Source organism: Cololabis saira, chromosome 2, assembly GCF_033807715.1.
Source record: "Cololabis saira isolate AMF1-May2022 chromosome 2, fColSai1.1, whole genome shotgun sequence".
NCBI lineage: Eukaryota > Metazoa > Chordata > Actinopteri > Beloniformes > Belonidae > Cololabis > Cololabis saira.
Genome location: NC_084588.1, coordinates 18,340,387 through 18,361,936, shown reverse-complemented (window position 1 = coordinate 18,361,936; position 21,550 = coordinate 18,340,387). Strand labels below are relative to the sequence as shown.

The 21,550-nt window shown below is 41.3% G+C and overlaps 1 protein-coding gene across 11 annotated transcripts in view; it reads left to right on the top strand.

The window, feature by feature from the left end:
* Positions 1-2,728: 2,728 nt before the first annotated feature.
* neo1a (neogenin 1a) overlaps positions 2,729-21,550 on the top strand; it is a 187,395-nt gene continuing 168,573 nt past the window's right edge. For all 11 annotated transcript variants that reach the window (XM_061739309.1, XM_061739294.1, XM_061739288.1 and 8 more), the window contains exon 1: positions 2,729-3,343. In XM_061739309.1, the coding sequence (XP_061595293.1) occupies positions 3,253-3,343 (91 nt within the window). In that variant the 5' untranslated portion in view covers positions 2,729-3,252. The remainder of the gene's footprint in view (positions 3,344-21,550) is intronic.

Below are 21,550 nucleotides of genomic sequence, written 5' to 3'. Positions count from 1 at the left end.
TATTATATAACCATACATTATATTGGAGATATTCTAACTAATACCTGAATGCCAAATCAACCCAGAGTTGGACAAAAGTTAGATTCGCTGCAAGACGTTGCCTGAAGTTAGCGCTCCCAAAACTAGCCTAAATGAAAGGCCACGAGCCACAACAAGCTGTTAATAAAGACACAATGGGCTGTTTAAGAGGATAAGGTTAACATATCTTTTGTCGTGTTGAAAGTACTGTAACTGTTTTTGGATGTAGTTTTGGAGAAGTAATTAACCTACTGGTAAGACATGCCCCTCACACACAGATGAACCAATGGTTTTTGAGTGTCAGTTGCACAATGACCAGAACTGGACACTGTACCTTTCAGCTTCATAGTAAAACAGAATAAATAGAAAATACTGAAATCTAATTTGTTTTATGGCTTTCATTCCTAAAATATTCAAAAATGATTCATCTGGGTACTTGTAATACTGATTCCATGTTTCCTGAGATGAAGGGAAATGGATTTTATTTTGCAAGAGCTAAATGTCTACTTGAGTTGCAGCTTAACATCCAGAAGATCAACAAAGATGTCTATATTTCTTCTCAGGTAACTCAATGCAATGATGCTAATTCTGCTACCTAACGTTGCAATCACTATGTAACGACAAAGCCTTTGCTTGTGCTCCAATTAGCTAACAGTCGTCACCAGGGTCTGGCTCCAAAAGCCAGTTGGTCTCCACCAACTACCATGTTCAAATGTCCAACTTCACAGCAGAAAAACATTTTACATTCTGGTTCCAAAAACAGTTTTGGTCTTCATAGCTAGTTTTCAAATCCAACTTTTTCTTTTGCTTATAAATGTATGTAAAGCAATACATGTATTAATAATAAGGGGGCTGGACTTTTGATTGGCAATCCATTTGTCCAAAGGCTAGCCATCAACCATTTTTGAATAGGTCATCATCAAGATCCAAAGCTTAGCAAAACAGTTTTTAGTTTGTGCCAACACAGTTGTAATTTCTGATTTCACAGCTGAAACAACATCCTGCAAACAGTTATGGAGTAGCTCCATAACTGGCCTTCAGAAAACCTATGGATGACGCCATGGATAGTCTACTATCACCACTAGTCTTGTGAGTCTCCCTCAGAGAATCATTCTGCCGGGAGCCAGAAACAGAGTTCTAACTTTAAATCTAGTGCTTAGTTGCTGGCTGTGTCATGTCTTCATACCTTCAGATCCGGTCCTAGAGTGTAGCTCTAACACCACGTAGCACTACAGATCCAACACTTGCTGAGTTATGCCTTTCCAAATGTAACTAACTAAAAGTAAATTCATTTAATCTTACTCCATGAGGCCTGCAGTGTCGATCCTGGATCGTGTCATATGTGATAGCGACAACCCTAAGATGAGGCTTCTCCCTCTTGGACCCTCACCTCCAATTCAACGCTATTACCAAGCATATTGATTTTAACATTTTGTATGTAACTGTCTGTAGAATATTTAAGTACCATTTAAAAGCTCCTCGGATGCATTTGTGTCCAAAATTTGTCTAAAACATCTTGGGCTATTTTTTTCCACAAAGACAATCCAATTAAAACTTTAAACAACTATTGATTGGTCAGCATTTTACTGGAAAGTACTTGCTGCAGTTCTGGTCTACTTTTTTGGCCCTGAATATTGCCAACGTAAGTATTTTATTATGGAGGCCCAAAACTGACATAATTAAAAATAAAAGCAGAAATATATGAACTCACCACTCAACAACAACAAACAATGTTAATACCTTTCATGACAATGGGTATGTCAATCAAACGTAACCAACATATTACATTATATTTCATTATATTTCCTTAACATACTGGCTTTAATTGTTCTTTTGAATGTAATGTTTGATTTGGATTCTTTGCTTTCTTTGTTCAGATTGTTCCATAAATTGATTCCTTTCACAGAAACACAACGTTCCATCAATTTAGTCCTGAATCTTGGTTTTTTAAAGATTTCTGTTGCTTTTAAGTTATACTTAGTTATGCTTTCTCTTTTTTCAAATATTTTCTGAATGTTGATTGGTAAAGTTTTCTTATGAGCTTTAAACATAATTTGCAGAATACTATAATCTACTAATTCATGAAATTTCAACAATTGTAACTGAAGGAATAATGGATTTGTTGGATCTCTATATCGTTTTCTACTGATTATTCTTATGGCTCTTTTTTGAAAAATTAAAATTGACTGAATATATGTTTTACAGGCATTTCCCCATACTTCAACACAGTAGGTCAGATATGGAACAATCATAGTGTTATATAAAATATACAATGCTTTTTTGTCCAATGAATCCTTTACTTTGTGTAACAGAGCAATTGTTTTTGCTATTTTTATCTTTGTATAATGTATATGTGATTTCCAATTCAAACTCTCATCCAGCACGACACCCAAAAACTTGGTTTCCCTTACTCTATTAATTTCAATACCATCTATATTAACTGAAGTGTCAGTGTCTCTCCTTTTGTTACTAAATATCATGAAGTTTGTAAATGAAGTCAATTCAAGAAGAAAAAGGAAGAAACCAAGCAGGTAAGGTATCAAAAGTGCTCAGGGTTATTCTCGGACCTTGTGCAGTTACCTGTAATCCCCCCTGCCCCTCTCTGCCAGTCCCACACCAGGTTTTATTTGCCACCGGATCCGCAGCCAGCATCCCGGGATCCGCGCCCTGTTTTCCGGGGCTCCGCGGCAGATCCAGCCCTTCAACACGCTGCTGCTGCTCTCTTACGTCCCGGCGGTGAGCAGAGAGCTGGCCGCGGCGGAGATTTCTCCTTCATGCTCGGATCTTATCATTTGTCCAACCTTTTCTAGTCATTAGTGCGCTCGGGGCGTGTAAAAAGACCAGCGTTACTCGGCACACCGGCGCGTAAAACAGCGCAGATCCATTCTCCCGAGCCTGCGCCTCCGCGGTAATGGATTGATTTCACAGTGTTGGGGCTTTTTTTTTTTCTCCTCTCAACCTCAGCTTCGACCAACTTGAGAAAACAGTCTCTTAACCTGCGGCTCTCCTCTCCCCCGGCCCCCACCCCCCCTCCAGCTACATGTTTCATCCGGCCAGTTTTCAAACTACCTGGCTCCGGATGTCTTTGCGCATTTTGGGACTTTGAACTTTTTTTCTCCCCCTCGTTTGTGCATTTGCAGGAGGCGAGCGCGGATTTTTCTGAGGATTTATATGTGCACAGCTCTTCTTCTCCGGGGGTTCCTGAAGCCTGCAAAGATTTATTTGTGAAAAGTGATGGCCGAGCGGGGAGCTCTGTGGCTCCTCTCTCTCCTCTGTCTCACCTTTCTCCTCCCGGAGAGCAGCGCGGCCAGGCATGCCGACAAAGGTAAGCCGGGATCTCTCTGCTCTCTCTTTACGCGGCGACGCACACCGTGCGGTTCCCTACGCCGTAGGCTCTGCGTTGGTGTAACGCGGAACCATAAACCATCCTTCACGTTCAAACAACTTCCCCGCATTAGATAACAAGTTGGAAAAGGAGGAGAAGCACACAAGGAGCGTTTGGGTGAAAACCAGACGTCGTGCGTCTTCGGCCGCTATTTCTTGAGACCAGCCGGCGTTTAGATAACTTTGAAAGTGGGCTACTTTTTCATAACGGAGAGACAGTTTAATGCCAGGCCGGCCCTGTTTGAATCAGGGAAAGCAACACGCTTTTTCTGCCCAGTCCTTTTGTCTGCAACACAGGCTGGTTACAGCAGGACTGCTGCTAGGTTTCTCTGCTGTGTCTTTCAAATGCTTCACAGGCTGGCAGCTGTTGTCCTACATGTCTGCGTTTAAACAAATACAAAAAAATAATCTTTTCTCCCTTTTTTTTTTTTTAATAAAGAAGCCAAGTAACATGGGTTCATTCACCTATCTGAGCATAACAAGCTGTGTGGGCTTTGATCCAAGGGGGGGAAAAAACAACAAAGAGAGACAGAAATACCCAACTAAAAGAGTCGTTAGTGTTGGATAATAAGCTTGCATCATCAGTCCAGTAGACATCTCATTACCTGGGCGTCAATACATGTTCAGCTGATGGATAAACTCGACCGAATTCATTTGCTTCTGGTAAGTATTTCAAAGTGGGGTTATTGCACTGCAGTGTATGCAAGTACCTAACTTACTCACTCCAACCGGTGGTGCTGGCATCCAATATCTGTATTTGATGAGAGTCCTTGTTATTAGAGGTGCAAACTTGCCACACCGTGTAATAAGATCTCCAAGAAGCCCCCCCCCCAAGTGTTCCAGATGAAAGGGAAAGTCATGAGAGATCATGTCTTTGCAGCGGTTATGGAAGTGCACAGATCTACACGTTATCACACCCCATCTTGACAAAGTCGTATCTTTATCATTTTAGCTGGATGAAACAGTAAAAACACAGCAGCACGTGGTGTGGAGAATTTGAACATTTCTGGCTCTTGTGCAACATGGCCCACTTTTTTTTTTTTTGTCATCATTCTTGTGATATGCAAAATAGTTGTAAGCGTGTCAAAGAAACTGTGCTTTTGAACGCTTTGAAAGTCTGCTGTTTGTTTTTGTCAGTTTAAAAAAAAAATGAATATAGGGAAAGAGGTGGTGGTGGTGGGGGGTGTAGCCCAGCCCCGGAGTGCCGGGCCCCTACTCGCTGCTGGGCTCTCTTGCGTGTGGAGCCTGATGAAAGACCCTCTCCTGAATGAAAAGCCGGTCTGCAGTGGAAGGGGAGATGGAGAGAGGGGAAAAAAAGAGAGCCCCTCCTTGGCCTTGCTGGAGATCAGTACAAAAGAGAGATGGGGGTAGGGTAAAACAGGCCGACTGTCTGGAAAGTAATAAAACCAGCAGATTAAGGGGTCCGGGAGTTCCTTTGGGAGCCTTGATTGATTCCAGAGAATTGGACAAGGACCCACACGCAGAGTCTCACGTTACTAATTGTGGGGTCCCCCTTCTCTGAAAATATCTGTTTATTCAAAACACATTTCTCCAAGCTCCTGACAAACGTATCTCTAAAGCTCGAGGGGTTGTGGTCCAGATGCAGAGTTTGGGTCTGTTGTCTGGTTTTGGGGACAAAAGTCCCACTCTTTTTGTCTACGCTGACATTATCTGTGAAAGTTGGGTCAAAATGCTGATCTTTTCTTCCTCATTGTTGGAGACATTAAGATTTTGAAAAAAAGGGCTTAATAAGTTAGACTTTAGTAAACAATTCCCAGTCGGGGGATTGTAAAATCCATTTAGGCACTATCTTATCTCGGTAACTGTGCCGGCAAGGAATTGTGTGCTGATTGTCTCCCAGTGGACAGTGCAAATAACTTGCTGAAATGTGCAAACATTAGGCAATCCTCTGCTCTTATAGGGCATTCTCCAGGCATTTATCCCCACAGACCACCTGAGATGCAACAATGCAAAGACTTTCTAAACAACTGTTGTTATTTTTGGTGCATTGGAGCTCCTCTAAGCACACTCTCTAGCTTAGGAATATAAGTTGCTGCATTTGTTTTGTTGGTTTGAGAAGCCCTGGTGGTCCTGCATTCCATCTTAGTGAAGAAGGACTCAGCTTAGTCTCTTTGCATGTCATCTGAAATGTTTCTCAAGCCACTTATTGATTTTTTGCAACCTCATCCTTGGATCAAAATATAAAATCTTTTCCATGTGTCAACATCGTAAGAGGATGAGTTGGGAAGAGGCGTCATGCAGGCTTGAATGCTGTCTCTGCAGTGTAGAGTGTGCTGTTTACTGATCATTTATTTATGGCCTCCAATCCCTCATAAAGTCCTTAATGACCTCCATCCACCAATAGATGGATAACTGCACACTTGGCCAAGTACTTGATTCATCTTCCTCACTAATGAACCCACCCCATTAGGAAATGATGCTCATCTCCTGTTGCTACTGATGGGAGGGGAGGAGGAGGGAGGGGTATATATGGGGGCTTGTGGAGGCTAAAATAAAAGCAGTAACTGAAATAATTTGTTGTAATTGTCACAGCAGTGTATCACATGTAATTGGCAGTGTGCGGGGGGATCGATATCCTCTGAATAGATGGATTGACATCTGTTGGTGAATCGTGTTGGTGGTCGGGGGCTGTTGCAATTATCCCCTCACTGTGCTTCTTCTTTTGTGAATTTACTTGTCTATACTTTTGTTTAAGCCGGAGATGTTATGGAAATGTATTGTGGATTTCCTTGTGCATGCTTTTGTTTTAAAATGGAGATGTTGGGGAAAATGTAAGAGCTGGATTAGTTATGAGCGGTTATTTAAAGGTGCGAGAAGATTATTAATATTAAATAGAATTGTTCATGGAAATGATTAATTGTGGGGCTAATCTGACTAATCAGGATTTAATAACAACATTAGTGCTTTTGAAAAGAATGGTTTTCAGGGTGCAGGCGTGTGCTTGTTGCATTTCATTTGGTATAAGAGGGCCATTAGGAAGCTGAGACCAGGGGCCCGCCACAGGAGGACTGATGTGGAGAACATGGAGGTCTGGGCTCCTTCAGAGCGTGGACAGGAAGTGAAAAAGCTCTGTTGGGACTCAGTAGAGTTGTTTACAGGTCTGCTGGTACCCCTGCGGGATACAGGTCATTCAGGTCATAGTGGTCATGAAAAGCAACCAGACTTAATTTTTTTCCCGGTTCTTGAAGAGGTTTCACCCTCCATTCAGAGGGCTTCCTCATTTCAAGGCGAATTGTTGAAATATCCTCAATGAAATAAAGCCCCGTTGCCTTTGTTTCAGACCTCTGAGGAACTGGGTTTAATTTGCACAAACAAACAAGTTCAAGATGGAGATCACGTTCTTAAGAGGTTGAATTCAGGATGTCATGCTTACAGTTGCTGTCTGCCTAACACTGCTACTCTAACTGGTGTTGTGAGTCCCTCATGCATTTGAGGCACAGGCGAGGCCAGCTTTGCTGATTGCTGCTGGTGGTGGTGGAGTGGGACTGTTTTGAGTGGAGAAAAGCCAAGCTTGCATCATGGTCTAAAACCCAGAGTGGATTACGGGCAGCTCCGTGAAACTGCCTCTATCAGAGCTGCTTCCAGTAGTGTGGTGATGCAGTGAGAGGCAGATCGGCTTCTTCTGCTATTTTCTGCAACATCAATCCATCCATCCAGTCCCAAAACTGCTTAGACCATGTCATGGTCGCTGCAGAAAGGGGGGGGCTATGTCTCCCCGTCAGCGTGGGCCTCCTCCACTTCCTCCTCGGGGATCTCCAGCCTCTACCAGGCCAGCTGGCATATGTAATCTCTTTAGTAAGTCCTCCATCTTTCCTGGGGCCTTCATCCATTTTGCTGTAAATGGTAATCCCCTAAAAGAAAGTAAAAATCCAAGCATCTTTTAAACTTCATGCCCTGTGTCGGAGAATAAATCCAACAACCCTGCAGAGGTTTCAGACGCTTGTTACCGTTCTTCAAGATTATTAATGAAGGTTCATGGCAATAGATGATCATGTTGACTAACTTACGAATGTTTTGCTTTACTTTTCATTGCAGGGAATATTTAACCCGCTCTTAGGAAGTGCCGTCTTCCGCTTGAAGCCTCGTGTCCCTACCAGCAGCAAAAGCCTCTAATAAAAATTCTTACTCCAGTCCCCGTCTTGTTGCTTTACAGCATCATGTTACTCCATGTCACACGTCAACAGCAATGAAACTACCTCAGAGTTATGGTGGACGTCAAATCAGAGACTCAAGAAAGTAATGATGGAAGAAAAACGAGAGTGACTGAGTCTGAGTAAATCTGCAGCCTCGTAGAGGGACTGGCTGTGCCAAGTTCCTTTTGGACTGCTTTAAATGTTTTCCCCAAACATCTTTTTATCCTTTAAGCCACTCATAACTATGCTGTTTATTGCTCTAATAATAAGTCTAGATTTTTTTGTGGGTTAATAATGTAAGATGTTAAAAAAAAAAAAATGGTTGTGTCAGCAGTGAAATAGTTTTACTTTTATTTCTGTTCTTCTTTAGTATATCCTTTTTAGAGCCAGTTCAGTAAGCCGCAGCTTCAGAAAGAAAAGTGATATTTACACTAGTGTCTGTAAGTGGGCGGGAGTATTTACTTTTTTCTTGGGAAGCGTTTGTTCCCCTCCCTGTGGAAAATCCAGTCCCTGAATACAGGAAAAATCCTTTAATTTGATATGCTGCAAAGGGATGTTCAGGTATTGTCCGCCATTGTTCCCTTCGCCAGTCGAGCCAGCCCGTGTCATGCTGCGACTGGTCCGAGAGCTGTTCACATCAAGTGCACTTTTCTCAAAAGCAGAACTTCTGTTCGCCTCAGAAATGCTCCTGCTGCGCTGAAAAAGATATCAGAAACGGCACCTTTCCAGGTCTGCAGCCTGTTGTCTTTATGTCTGCCTGCCCTTTCATGTCAGAGCAAACAAAAGACTTTCAGACTGAGGAAAAGTTGAGTCGTGTCTACAAACCGAGAGGCTGTCCATACGGCCCTGTCATGTCATGGTTCCTTTGAGGATTTTTTTTTTGTAACCTGAAAGACATCACATCAATCACAGTTTTATCTTTTCCAGGAGACATTGCTGCTGCATGTTCACACCCTCACTAATGATTAACCCCACGGTCCCCTTCCTGCAAAGATGAAGCAAAATGCAAACTGCTTTCCTCCTCTGCTGTGATTTTACGATGCTTATGTTTAAAGACCTCTGAGAGTATATAGACGAGTCTCCATTTTTCAAAAAAATATCTCATACTTAAGGAAATTGTCTTTTTTATTATTTTTCTTTCCCACTCAGATCATCTTTGCCTGGTTTGTTAGTGGGTTTGTGAGCTACTGGACGATACATAGTAAATTGCACTTACAAATGAACATTTACCCATGATTTTATGAATTAATGAATTCATTTTTTTTTATAATTAGGGGCGTGGCCTTTTAATTGACAGCAATGATAACAAATGGCTAACTGCCACCACTTAAGGCCATCTTAACTTCTGAATTGTGAATAAATGCATAACGCAGCATAGCCAGTTTTATTGTAAGGACTTGTGCTGTTAACTGCGCTCAGCGATGGCTGCGATCGGTCTGGAGGTGGTCTGGAAGGGCTCCGAGGTGAAGGGAAGGAGCTATCTTTGCTCTTGTTAGGATGCAGCGAGCCAGGGCTATATACATGAGACGAGCCTTAAAACCTCCACCTCGACGGCTTCTACCGCTTGCAGCATCCGTGTACTTTGGTTGAGTGAGCTCAGCCTGGGATCAGGCTGGGAACCCTTCCAAGTTGACTAACCAGACCACCAACCAACGGCATGCTGCTGGAGCTGAAATGAGGAGAAGCGGCGGTCCACCGGGACCCACGGTCACTCTGCTCTCCGCCCACGGACCTGCTTTGGTAGGCTTGCCCGACCCCCGGGCGACTGCAGCAGCCTAGCCCAGCGAGCTGTAGGCTGAGTGGCGGCTGTTCCCAGCGGAGCTCCTCGCTTCAGCTCCCGCTGCACTCGCTTCGGATATGTTTTTGAAATGATGCTGATTGGGCAAATTTCATCAGCACGAAAGTAAAGTAATATTAAATGGCATCATAGTTTAACATGAGGTAAGCCATTAAAGATAAAATGGCCAACTTGCAGTGGCTGAACTAGTCTGACACACGTGGCATCATATCATCAGTTGAGGCTTCAGTTCAACATGAGTGATGAGTTGTCAACTAATTGTTGCAACCTTATTAAATCCTATGACAAGACCACTCTTTTTTTTTTTTTAGAAAATAATCTGTACAATTCTGTAGTTATTGGTTTAATTATTAAAGAAACAAACCACGAAACTACTCGTCCGTACCACTGGAGCGTACCGTCCGTCTTTGAAAGATTCCTTGCATGACCTCAGTCAGAGAAGTGTCAGCTTCAGCTGCGTGTAATGAACCCACCACAGATCATCTGACTGTGTTACACTTTGCACAGCAAGTCTTTGTGTGTCATGAGCATTTTTTTTTCTAAAATCCATCATTAAACGGATTAACCCCAGTTCTTGATAACCATCCAGAGAGCAGAGTCTTGTCAGTTTCTCCAGAGCCGATGTACATTTGCAGCAGTGTGACCCAGAGCCGATGAAGAAGAGGCGACATGTCAACAGCAGTCTCGTTTGTCATCTCTGTCAGTATTCGCCGGTGCTCAAAGCTCTGAGGCGGCTGGTGTTATAATCTAGAGAACTGGACCGCTCTGCTTCTCAGTCCTCAGTGAGTCATACATGCCAGAGGCATTCGTGTCACTGAGCCGTGTAGCTGGTTTTAATGTTTACATTGCCCTTTTTTTCATTTTGTAGCGTGGTAGGAACAGTTGTCTGTTTTTTGGAAGCCTTTATAAATGTCTAAAATTCAAGCAGCCAAGCATATATCTATGTAAAATCTTTGTTTTTATTGAGTCATAGAACAGTTGAAATAAAGATGATTCTGCCTTAGAAATACCAGCTTCTGGCAGAGATACACACTTGACGTGTCAGTAAGGCTGTGTGAATAGCAAGCTGCCATATTTTGGCCTGACATGTTCTGTAATATTTATGTGCTTCTATGCCGCAGTCGCAAATGGTTATAGGCTGGAGGACAGCGTGCCTGTCGTCCAGTCCATCACGGCATACAGAAGGGATACAGCGGCCAAGGTTTCATGACTGAATGTGCATCTTTTATAACTGACAAACAGCAGAGCACATGACCATGTGAATGTGTATTGATGTTAGGTGGAAGTAGTTTACCGCAGGAAAATAGGCATTTTTTCTTCATTCAAGTAAAACTTGAAGGAATTTTAAATTTTTTCTGTCATATAAACCAATTGAATACTTTACTTGAACACGTTATGCTGAAGTAAAAACTTTGGGAATCTGATAATAACTTGTTACTGATGGACCAGTCAATATCACAGCTATTTATTTCGGTTGTATGTCTGCACATAGTGTGTGGGAGATGCAGTCGATTCATTTAACTTAGATTTTTGTTGTGCAGTCATCACTTGAGTCAGGCTTTTTTCGACAGGAGACTGGGGTAGTTTATGGGGCACAAACGTAGCAAGTGTTCCCATTATCCGGAATGGCCTCACAATAACAATTTTTAGTAACTTGTATTGGGGCCTCGGCAAATCCTTTACTCGGATTACACAAGTCTGTAAAACTGCAGAGCGGAGGTGGTGTTTTTGTTCCTCCTCCTGAGCTGTTGTCAAATTCCTTTATTTAAAGCAGCACAACGGAACTTTCAGCTTTGTTGAGTTTGGCGCCTCCTTTGGACAAAAATCGGTAGTGCTTTACCAGAAAGAACACTCCATTTCCCATGAGCACCAGCGCGTACTGCCGGAAAACCCCCGTCCCCGCCGCTGCATTTGTTTTGATGAGAGAAGACGGACGGACTTTCAAAACGACTTTTCTGTTTTCAGCGGTCGTTTGCAGGATGGATAATGAAGAGGTAATGTATCTATTTTTGGCTAAACAATATAATATGACGATGTTGAAAAACACTAAGTTCAAATTGGTTTTATTAAGTTGTTTCAGCGAGATAATGCGCCCTACAAACTCATACGCTCTGCACCTTTTTCCTGTCACGTTTTTTAGAGGGACTTCGTCATAAATTAGTAGTCCAACATACTTACTGACAAAATAAAAAAATACTTTATAACCTGTGAATAACTGAATGCCCATTCCTTATATTTTGCAGATCAGCCCTGCACAATTTTACAGTTCTCAGGAAAAATACTAGAAATGTTCTATGCATTTTCTTCGCATTGCATTATTTCCTCTAGTGCTGTAATTCTATTCAATTGTATTATTATTTTATAAAGCTTCCTCATTGCGAATTACACATTTTTATGATCACTATTATTTCTCTGTCTGTTGTTGATGTTGTCAGTAATTTTAGAATTACCAAAACCCAAGACGAATCCCCAGTATGTGAAAACATTCTAATTTTGATTCTTATTGATCATAGAATTCTACATTTACATTTGTATCATAACAATTCTGTCTCTTGTTTTATCAGGAATCTGCTGTTCGTGAGAACACCTCTACCTCTGCATCATCAGAGTTTGAACCCCCACAAAGACAGAACCGACACGCAGCATATATATCATATATATATGCATATATAAACATATCGCCAGTTTGTGCTCTGGCAGCATGATGTTTGGAAAATAAGAGACACCTTTCCAGACCCAATGGGACAGTACACTGGTTTCAGGGCTCGCCGTCTTCTCTAGAATGGAACCTTTATGAAGATTACTGCAAATATTTTGATATTGTTTTTTTTTTGTTCCATTTTTTCCTGTACAGTTGTTTTTGTGTGTTTAAAATAAAGACATTTGTGCAAAACAAGACAGACTTTTATTTACACACCTTTCAGAAAATAGAACATTCTTGAACTTTGTAATTTGCATAGTGACAGCAGTTATCCCATACATACTTATTATAAACAATAAGTAATCTGTATCACAGTAGCAGTAATGAACAACTGTATTACAGGATAAATCACTGTGAATAAAGTAAACAAGTGTAAATAGAGTAGTAGAAAAATAAACTAAAAATAATGAACTGATAATAAAAAATGAACTATGAAGCAGTGTAAGAAGTTACTGTAAATAAATACAATGACTATAGTAGCAGTAGCATCTTGTGTCCATCCTTGTTTGGTGCTGGGAGAGTCCGCGTGCGATTCACTGCTGGAGTGCAGGAGAAACGCTTCCCTGCATGAGGATTCTGGAAGTTTTCCAGATCTGATGTAGTCCTGCAGAGTGTGAGAATAAAGATACAAAAACATTATGTCTTTCTGATAATTACTGACCTATAAATCATTCAACATATTTTGTTGATCACAAGTTTGAATTTTTTTCTTTGTTGAAGTCACTGTAATTATGCAGAAAGTAAAAGCAAGTAATGTATAGCTATAGAAAAATTAGAGAAATGTATATATTTATACACTCACAAGATAAAACGACACATTATAAACACCATAAGGTTTCTTTTACTACTCTTGTTATTATTTTAATATAATTCCAACAAAGTCGATTTATTTTATATGCTTATATGGTGTTTATATTGTATTTTTTTCATCTGGAAGTGTATACTTTGCCTATATATTTCATTTTTCTGGCTATATTTTACTATATCTACAAATGTGTTGCTTTTACCATCAGTGTATAAGTATCTGTATATACAGACCTGAAGAGTCAAAAGGTTTACATAGATATTGACATTTGATACAGTAGCAACACTTACAGCAGCTGTAGTAGTTTCAGGATAATTGTTTTTGTAAAACACACTGACACAGGTGTTGACAAAAGTGCATACCTGGAGGTGATGAACGTCTTTACATCCTTCAACCATCTCGTCCAAGACGACGGCGCTACAAGGGCTTGTAGCGAGAGAACGCCGGGCCAATGTTTATTCTCCACCGGGCATTTAGCTTGTTACTCTCCCGCTTTCTTTTTTTCGCCTCCTCCGCTCCGTTAAAACTTTTATTTTCTTCGTTTTTTTCGCTGCTTCGGCCATGATACCAGCTCCTCGTTTCGCTCAACACCAGCTTCTGCTGAGCTCAGCCTCTGCACTCCAAGCCCCGCCCATTTTTGTCTCGACTACGAATCGGGAAGGAGGGGGAAGTGACGTATGTGCCGTAAAGCAGTCAAAGTCGTAAAATTTGTAGTTTTTTAGTGTGGCAGGGTTCCTACCATGCTCCTCAAAGTTACATAGTGCCAGTGAAAGCGATGCAGACCCCCTCAGATGATGACAGAGGTGTCATTAAACCTGTTGGAAGTTGATGTACCATCACAATGACTCTGGAAATATGATATTAAGGTGGAAAAGTTACGTAGTGTCGCTTTAATGCTAGTTGACAAAGAGGAAAAAACGGTGCACTACCGCTTCCAAGTGGTATAGAGTGGCAGTTTGCTGAGTCAGTGGATCCCGCCTGGTCCGCCGCTGTAATGGAGACACAGCGGCTGAAAGGACCAAAATAGAGGTCTTAGCTCTGCTAATGGAAACTCGCCTGTTGTTGCAACCTGTGTTTTCCAACATGACACCTCTAGTATTGTATATGTACCTTTTATATTTGGGCAGTCATTGCAATTCCCCATATATATGGTAGTGCACTGCAGATATTTTTAAGCAGTAAAGCCTGCCATGTGGGCAAAAAGAAAATCTGTTTCCTGAGAGTGGTGAGTTCTGGCCCCCGTCACAGTAATGGCGCTTACCTTATTTACAAAAAAAACAACTATCAACGAAAGCATAATTGAAAAAGAAGGAAAAAAAACCACTTTAAAACTGTCACCACATGAGTTGTACTTCTTTCTAGTACACCTCCCGAGTCTTGGTTATCTTCTTGCACATTCTTCAGTTTTATGAAACTCTGCACACTCTTATCTAAAATGTAATTGGTGCTATTTATAATTTTGACCTAATTGTATGGAGTTTGGTTTCATTTCCACTAGCAGCCTTGGTTGTAAATTATGAGAAACTAATACCCTTCTTGAAAGATGGATTAATAACCTTCATTTACTTGCACGCTAGCTGCTGGAGGTCCAACATCCTGCAGCTTTCAGACATGAATTTATTCTCAGCTGTCTTTTTGGAGGACGTCCAAGGTGTGATGAATTAACACACGGGTCTTAACAGTGTAGTTCAGGGTGCAGTGCAGTTAAGTACCATCAAAGCACATCTCCTAATATGATTTTTGTTGAGCCTAATTGCTCTGTATGAGCAGTTTAAGTGGAACCATGTAATTCTCTAACACTTTTTTTTTTAAAACAAATCTTCAAGTCTTATGAAATCTCATTTCTTTGTCTGATTTTAATTTTTGTAACCCCGCAAGCTTTAAAGTCCTTGGCAAAAATACGGAATTGTCACTCTTGGAGGATGTTTGTTCAGCTCTTTACCTTTTGTACAAAAGAAAATCCATTATGGCCCCAAACGTTGACAACTCTGACAGCCAGGGGAGTGGCGTTGAAGCGATGTACTTTGAAACTAGAAAGTGCACAACAAAAGAAGAGTTTAAAAGAACAAGCCCTGACTTTCACTGAATTATAAAAAAAAAAATCAGTTCAATGAAATTTGATTCCTGAAACTGATTTAAGGCAAAGGTGATGCAGGGACCTTATTTGGTGCTGGTCTAATCAAACACATATGAATGAAGAAAACAAGCAAATATCCAAAGTCATTGCTACAAGGGGTAATATCAATGGAAAGACCGGGAGGGATGGCTGTAATGAACTCCACCGTAAATACACATGTATATTGAATTTTGACACTTGTCTCTTCCCATAAATCAAAAGTATGATCAATGTTGGGTTGCAGCCAACGATTATTTTGGTAGTCAGCTGATTTGTTTATTTTCTCAGCTAGCTTATTAGTCAGCGATTATTTTTGTCCCCCCCTCCACATGCCCTGGAGCGACGCTCTAGAGACACAACAGCTGTTTATCGCAGCTGCCACAGGTAACCAGAAGATGTGAGCGGAAGATGGCGGGCGTGGATGATGGCGTTACCAGTGTCACGTGGGCCGATGCAAAGTCCTTCGCTTGTTTACTCCCTCCGTTTTTAACAGTTTCCCTCGTCACCATTCATATATTCAAAAAAAAAAGTCTATTCTTCTTTAGTAGTCTAAAATCCTGAAAGACACATCATTGTCCGCATTCACGTTTGAGCTATAAAGACCCGTTTGAATGTGACAATTATTTTGGTGTGTTGGAACCTGACTAATTAAAGGAAGGAAATAAAAGTTAAACTCTCACAAAAGCTAGAGGAAGTTGAACAAATTGTAATTATTTGATGCATGATTACATATTTTTTACTTCATCATCCTCCGGAAAACAAGAATCCCACTGGATGAAGAAAATTTGATTTAGTGTTTTTAAAAAACTGTAACGTTCAGCTGTTAAACAAGGTTTGTGCCATAAATGTGATTTTGCTTGTTTTGGTTTCAACAGCTGAATAGAAATCCTTAAAAGCTGGTGAGTCCTTTCTCTTCCCTTTGCCAGGAATTGTATAATCTTGCACTTTTACTCTGTTTTTCAGTGTTTGTTTATTGAGAGGTCTTATAAACACACTCTTTAAGGTATCACTTTGCCAAGTACACAGCCTTCATTGAGTCAAAGGAACGCTTCATTTGTTGAAAGGGTGGTGGTGGTGGTGGGGCTCACAGAGAGAGGCCTGTGAGCGCTGCTCAGTGGAGATGGCTGCCACCGTCTTGTAACCGGCTGTGGCTCTTGGCAGTCCTGCGCATGCTTTGGTGTCTGTGTGTGTATCTTTGGGTGGGTATTTGTATAGGCGTATGCCACCCATCTGGGGTTGAACAGCTGTTTTATCAAGAAAGTTCAAAGAGTTTCCATGCTAGAACTAATTCTCACCAAAAACGATGACCCATCAAAAAGAAAGTACAAAAAAACCTGGTTTACTTGCTTCCACTTGGGGCATTTTGTTTGTTGTTTGGAGCAGTGTGTATAAATGGTAGCTCTGATTCAGGCTTTGAGCTTATTCTGTGCAGAAAAATATCCAAGGGAAGGATGCGTTGATCACCGGACTACCTCTGTGGTCAAAGGCTTTATTTACTTTTGGATAAAATTATAGTTTTGCTCAAACCTGTGAATTATAAAGTTGTGTGCTTTGAGCCTAATTTCTAAAAATGTGTATGGCAGAATGGATTTTCTTTTTTTTCCAAGATTCAATAAATGAAAATCTGACATTTCGTCTCCTTGAAAAATATGGTCATGAGTATTGATGACCCAAGCTGAGGTTTTTGCAGTGGATGTGCTGTTTTCTCCAGACTTTAACTTTAAACTCCACCACACCTTAAAGTGTGGGTATAATAGGCAGAGTGTTTCAGAACAGGACAGAAGAACACACTGCACTTTTCCATGGCGCTATTCAGAGGGCAGCAGTGTGCTTGATTTGTTAAGTCTCAAACATTGAGTTTAAACAATTTAAGGTTTATGGGTAGGATCAGTGGAAGCACTGTTCTGGTCATGTATGTATCCACTGGTGTCCCATTTCCTCTTAGAAATCTTCCAGTCAACCTTACAGTTTTTATTTTGATTTCACCTGCTGCTATGGTGACCTCCTGGAAAAAAAAGAAAGGGGGGAGAAAAAAGAGAAATTCCTAGTATTAACCAATGTTTCTGCTGCTGAAACGTCTCTTTGAAAAGTTCAGCTTCAGATAGAGGCTCCTTTGTGCTGGAGGGAGCTCCCCTCTGGCGCGGGGCCCTACTGACTGTAGTGACTTTGCAACGTGTTATTGGAGCCGATTCGTCCTCCCCTCTGAGCTCATTCACAGCTAACGGAGGTCAGGAGACACAGTCGAAATGGTGAAAATACCAATTTAATAAGTTGCCATGATGTCATGGAAGTGTCCGTCTCTTTTTATTCTCTGCATTTGCCCCCTCAGTTGAAGAAAAGTCGTTTTCCTGCAGTTCTTACTTGCAAGATGCTGTTTTTTTCTTTTTAATGCTTTTATTTTGGGAGTGGTGGGGGTGGTCTTGAGCATCGCGAAATTGCAATTTGATTTACAACCGGGGGGGGAATACCTTTTCAAGTTTTATTAGAATTTCATTTGATGAAAATCTGAAGCCTAAAGTGCACTATGAGGGCTCTTTTTATCATTGTGGAAACCAGGAGCTGAACAGCTTGGCCAAGACCTCCTCAGATCAGTGATCTGAGATCGTAAATTTGGTTCCAGTCTTTTATTCCTTTTCAGTGTTTTATAAAAAAAAAATTGTATTTTCTTTATTAGTGTGACACAAATGTGATCTTAAACAAGGGCATTAACAGTGTATTGGTTGGCCCATGACGTAAACGCTTCTTGTTTCTAGCCCATCAAGGTTTTCATGCGTAGCACAGGACTTCCTTGCTCAGAAGTGGCACTTTTTTTCACCATCAAAAATAGTCTTGCGCTAGCTCCGAACTTGCACTGGTGTAAGTGACCAGTTTCAAACACTTTATGATGGTAATCCATCCATATGAGTCTCTCTTTATAGTATTTCAAATGACTAAGTTTGACGGTAATTATGATGCACAGCAAATGTTTCCGAGGGATTATTACAACATGAGGCAAATGCACCTTCAGTTGAAAATATATTATGCAGGATATTTTATTTACTCGGCACAATATAAGGCTCCTTGTTGTACTGCTTTCATAGAGGGTGAGAAGCTGCCAACTTCAGCTCATCAAATGGGTTTTTTGGGACTCTGCTGATCTAGAACATTCTGCTGTGTTAACACAGTGCCAAAAAGGAGGGATATCAGCAATGTTCATAGAGAAGCAATTGTTACTCACAATTGTCAATCTAGGGAAGGTTATGAGACCATTTTCAAATGACATGGCATCGTATTCTACAGTGAGAGTGATCATTCACAAGTGGAAAACTATTCTGCAAGATTTCAACAAGGTCAGACTTTGCAATGCGTAGTGAAATTACAGAAATCTAAGAAATATATCTCAAATTCTACAGACCTTATTTAGCATGTTAAATACAAAGGTTTATGGCAGCGCAGTTGGACAAAGTTTGCATATTTTTTTCTTCATGAAGGGGTTTTGTTCTCTCCTAGTAAAACAATGAAATGTGGTGATAACTTGAGGCAGCGTGTGGTTTTGCATCATGATATGATATGCTAAATCTTAGTAATGAAGCAAAATTGCACTTTTTACACGACTGCACAGTAACTGTAAACAGCATCTGGGCTGTCTCCTGAGCCGTCTTGAAATACTGTCGTGACTTTCCTCTGTCCGTTGAGGAGGATTTGACATTTGAAGGATAAGCTAGGATGAGCAGAAATCTTTAAGGGGTAAGTATTTTCACCCGGCTTCAAATGTACACATGGAGAGCAGCTATATTAGTGCCGTCTGATATCCCGAGCATTGTCCGTTGAACCTTGACTCCTGTGCCACCTCCCCACCATGCCTCAGCCTGCGACGGGTCACTCAGCCGAAGCAGCGGCATGGATGTGGAATTGGACGGCAGCCAGCAGGGATCACCTGCGGAGGAATAGCAGGCGAGCAGCATTCCATCACAGAACCCGGAGACACAGATGTCATATGAGACACGAGGGAGGTGGACGGGGTGGGGGATGGGCGGGAGGGCCAGTGGCAGAGGTTTTGGCATAGTGGGGCCGTAATGGGCTGGGATAGCAAGCCAGCTGCTACCCACAGATTCTTAATGAGATTTCCCATCAAGAACACAGGGAGATGAACATTAATGACTACGGTTAAACCTGTCTGTTCATTTATTCCCCCCCTTTCAATCATGTCAGGATTAGGTGCCCGACATAAATGTGCACATGTTAATTGTTTCTTTTTTTTTTTCAGGCCATATTTTAATTTAATAGGGCTCCAGACAATAGCAATTATTCTAATTATAAATTGATGAATTTTTATTTGATTGGTTGATTTAATCATTAACTCCATAAGTAATGTTGCTAGGGCTCAGCTGAAATTTAAAGGAAGAATTTTGCTTGACGAATAGTACCGAACAAAATTTCAAGTTTATGAATAAATACTTTCCTCAAATTAATCAAATTTAATAACTTTGGAAGGCCAGACACTGTATTTGTACAACATTTTTGAGTTTTTTTGTTTTGTTTTTGACAGTGACGAATCAAACAGCTGTGATTGAAGTATAATCAAAAATTATGTTTTTGATTACTGTTTCACTCCATCTTTGCTGCCAGTAAGCCACCAACTATGAATATCATGTAGAACCTGAATACCTCCACACTTTACTTCTTGGAGGCTTTTGATTTTTCTTTGTACACCCAGGACATATTTTCTCCTGTGTGTCCTCCAATCTTAGAGCAAACAGCATGGCATTAGTTTACTGATCGGTCAGTGAAGTACACGAAGTTCTCTCTTAGCTATTGACGTAACTAGGATTAGTATGGGGAAGTCATTAGGAAGGGGAGATCAGGTTTACGACACATTCTGCTCCTTTGTGCAAGTATTTTCCCCCAAAAAATGATGCCTCGAGCTATCTCACATTTTAAAGACCTGTCTCAAACTTCAAATATATTTCTAGTTCTGTCTCTTTCTTTAAATTTATGGCGAACTTATATGGTGATACGTTGTTGTTTGTGCTGCTCTGACACAGTCTGTGTTGGTATGCACTTCCATCCTGTGGCTCATGGGGATAAATTTGATTCTCATGAAATGGATGCATTTGACAGCAACTATTCATTCATATGTTGGATCCAAAAACTGTCCGATTCAAGTCGCACACTGTGCACTCACTGTTGGAGATGCACTGATTCGATCGTGATAGATGCCTCCCGAGATCAAACTGGGGTTGTTCTTTTTGTTAATTGAATCACTGCAACAAAACAAGTGCAAAGACTATAAAATCTTTCAAAGTCAACTTAAAAGTAACAATTCTTCAGATGGATGCAATAAATCCAAACTTCAGTTATTTTTTTTCAATTTGAAATGTCATTCCAAAAATCTGCTCAATGAATTATTTCAGTATTGGCCCCCGATACCGTATTGGATCAGATGAATCCCATCTCTAATCAGTGTATGTCTGGCGACACCCAACAGACTTGACGTGGATGTTTCCCAGGGAAAGAGCTGTGAGCTCTTTTTTAATCTTCTCCTAACAGCTAACAGAGCTTGAATTAGGAACTTGGGCAAAATGGCTTTTCTGTTCTCATACTTCATTTACCTGGAGTGTTCTAAATTAGTCCTGAGTGCATAAGTATGTCATTCAGGCTCTGTGGACACCTGCTGAACAAATTCGCCCAAAGAGCACACATGCACAGAAATGCACACACCAGGAGCACAATCCTAAAATATGTCCGGCAGCCTGTCTGTGCCATATGGCATATAATATTTTAGAAAAGTGTTGCTTTTTAAACGAACATGCATTCACGACCACTTAATTAAGCAGGTGTGAAAGCAGCTTAATTCAAGATGATTTTGGCTCCCGTTGCCGGTCCACGTTCACGATGAGGCAACCGTTCATTCAGCTGGAAGATGTGAATACTTTATTTTAAATTGGGCACCAAGTTGCACACTTTAAATTCTTCTGAAAAGAAGATGTCAGAAGCGGTCTTGAGTAACAATGGGTAGTGGTTTTATTAGCCGCTTCCAGCCTGCGGGGGACTTTTTGTTGCAGAGTGACAGGGGACTTAATAATGAAGCTCTCTAACCCAATCAATCCTGAATCACTGGAGCCCTTCTTTTCCTTCATTGTCCCTATCCCGATCCCCCCATGGTGCCACTGCATTCCCAGCCTGGCGGGGCAGTGTCCCAGGACCAGGCCTATGTCACGCATCCCCCTTTGGCCTCAAATGACCGGCGATGGGAGGGGTCAGGGGTTCATGTGCTCCTCATCGTTCACTGTAGCGGTATACATCGTGGTGCTGTGGCTCGACCACCTCACCGGGTACATCAGCAAATAATTTGAAGAGAAAAAAGTTGGCTAAGCCCAAAATATCTAGCCCCGTGGCTTTAGCAATCTATTACGAACCCCTCAGCCATTGTAGCTTTCTGTCACACAGACTTCAAAGGACTTGCCAGACCATCGTGGATAAACACTTTTTAGTGAAGCACTCTGAAAACATTCCTCACGTGCTAGGCTGAGGTTGAGCTTGGATTTTATGGGCTGTGTTTCTGCTGGTCTCGCACATACCTGTGGTTCACGTG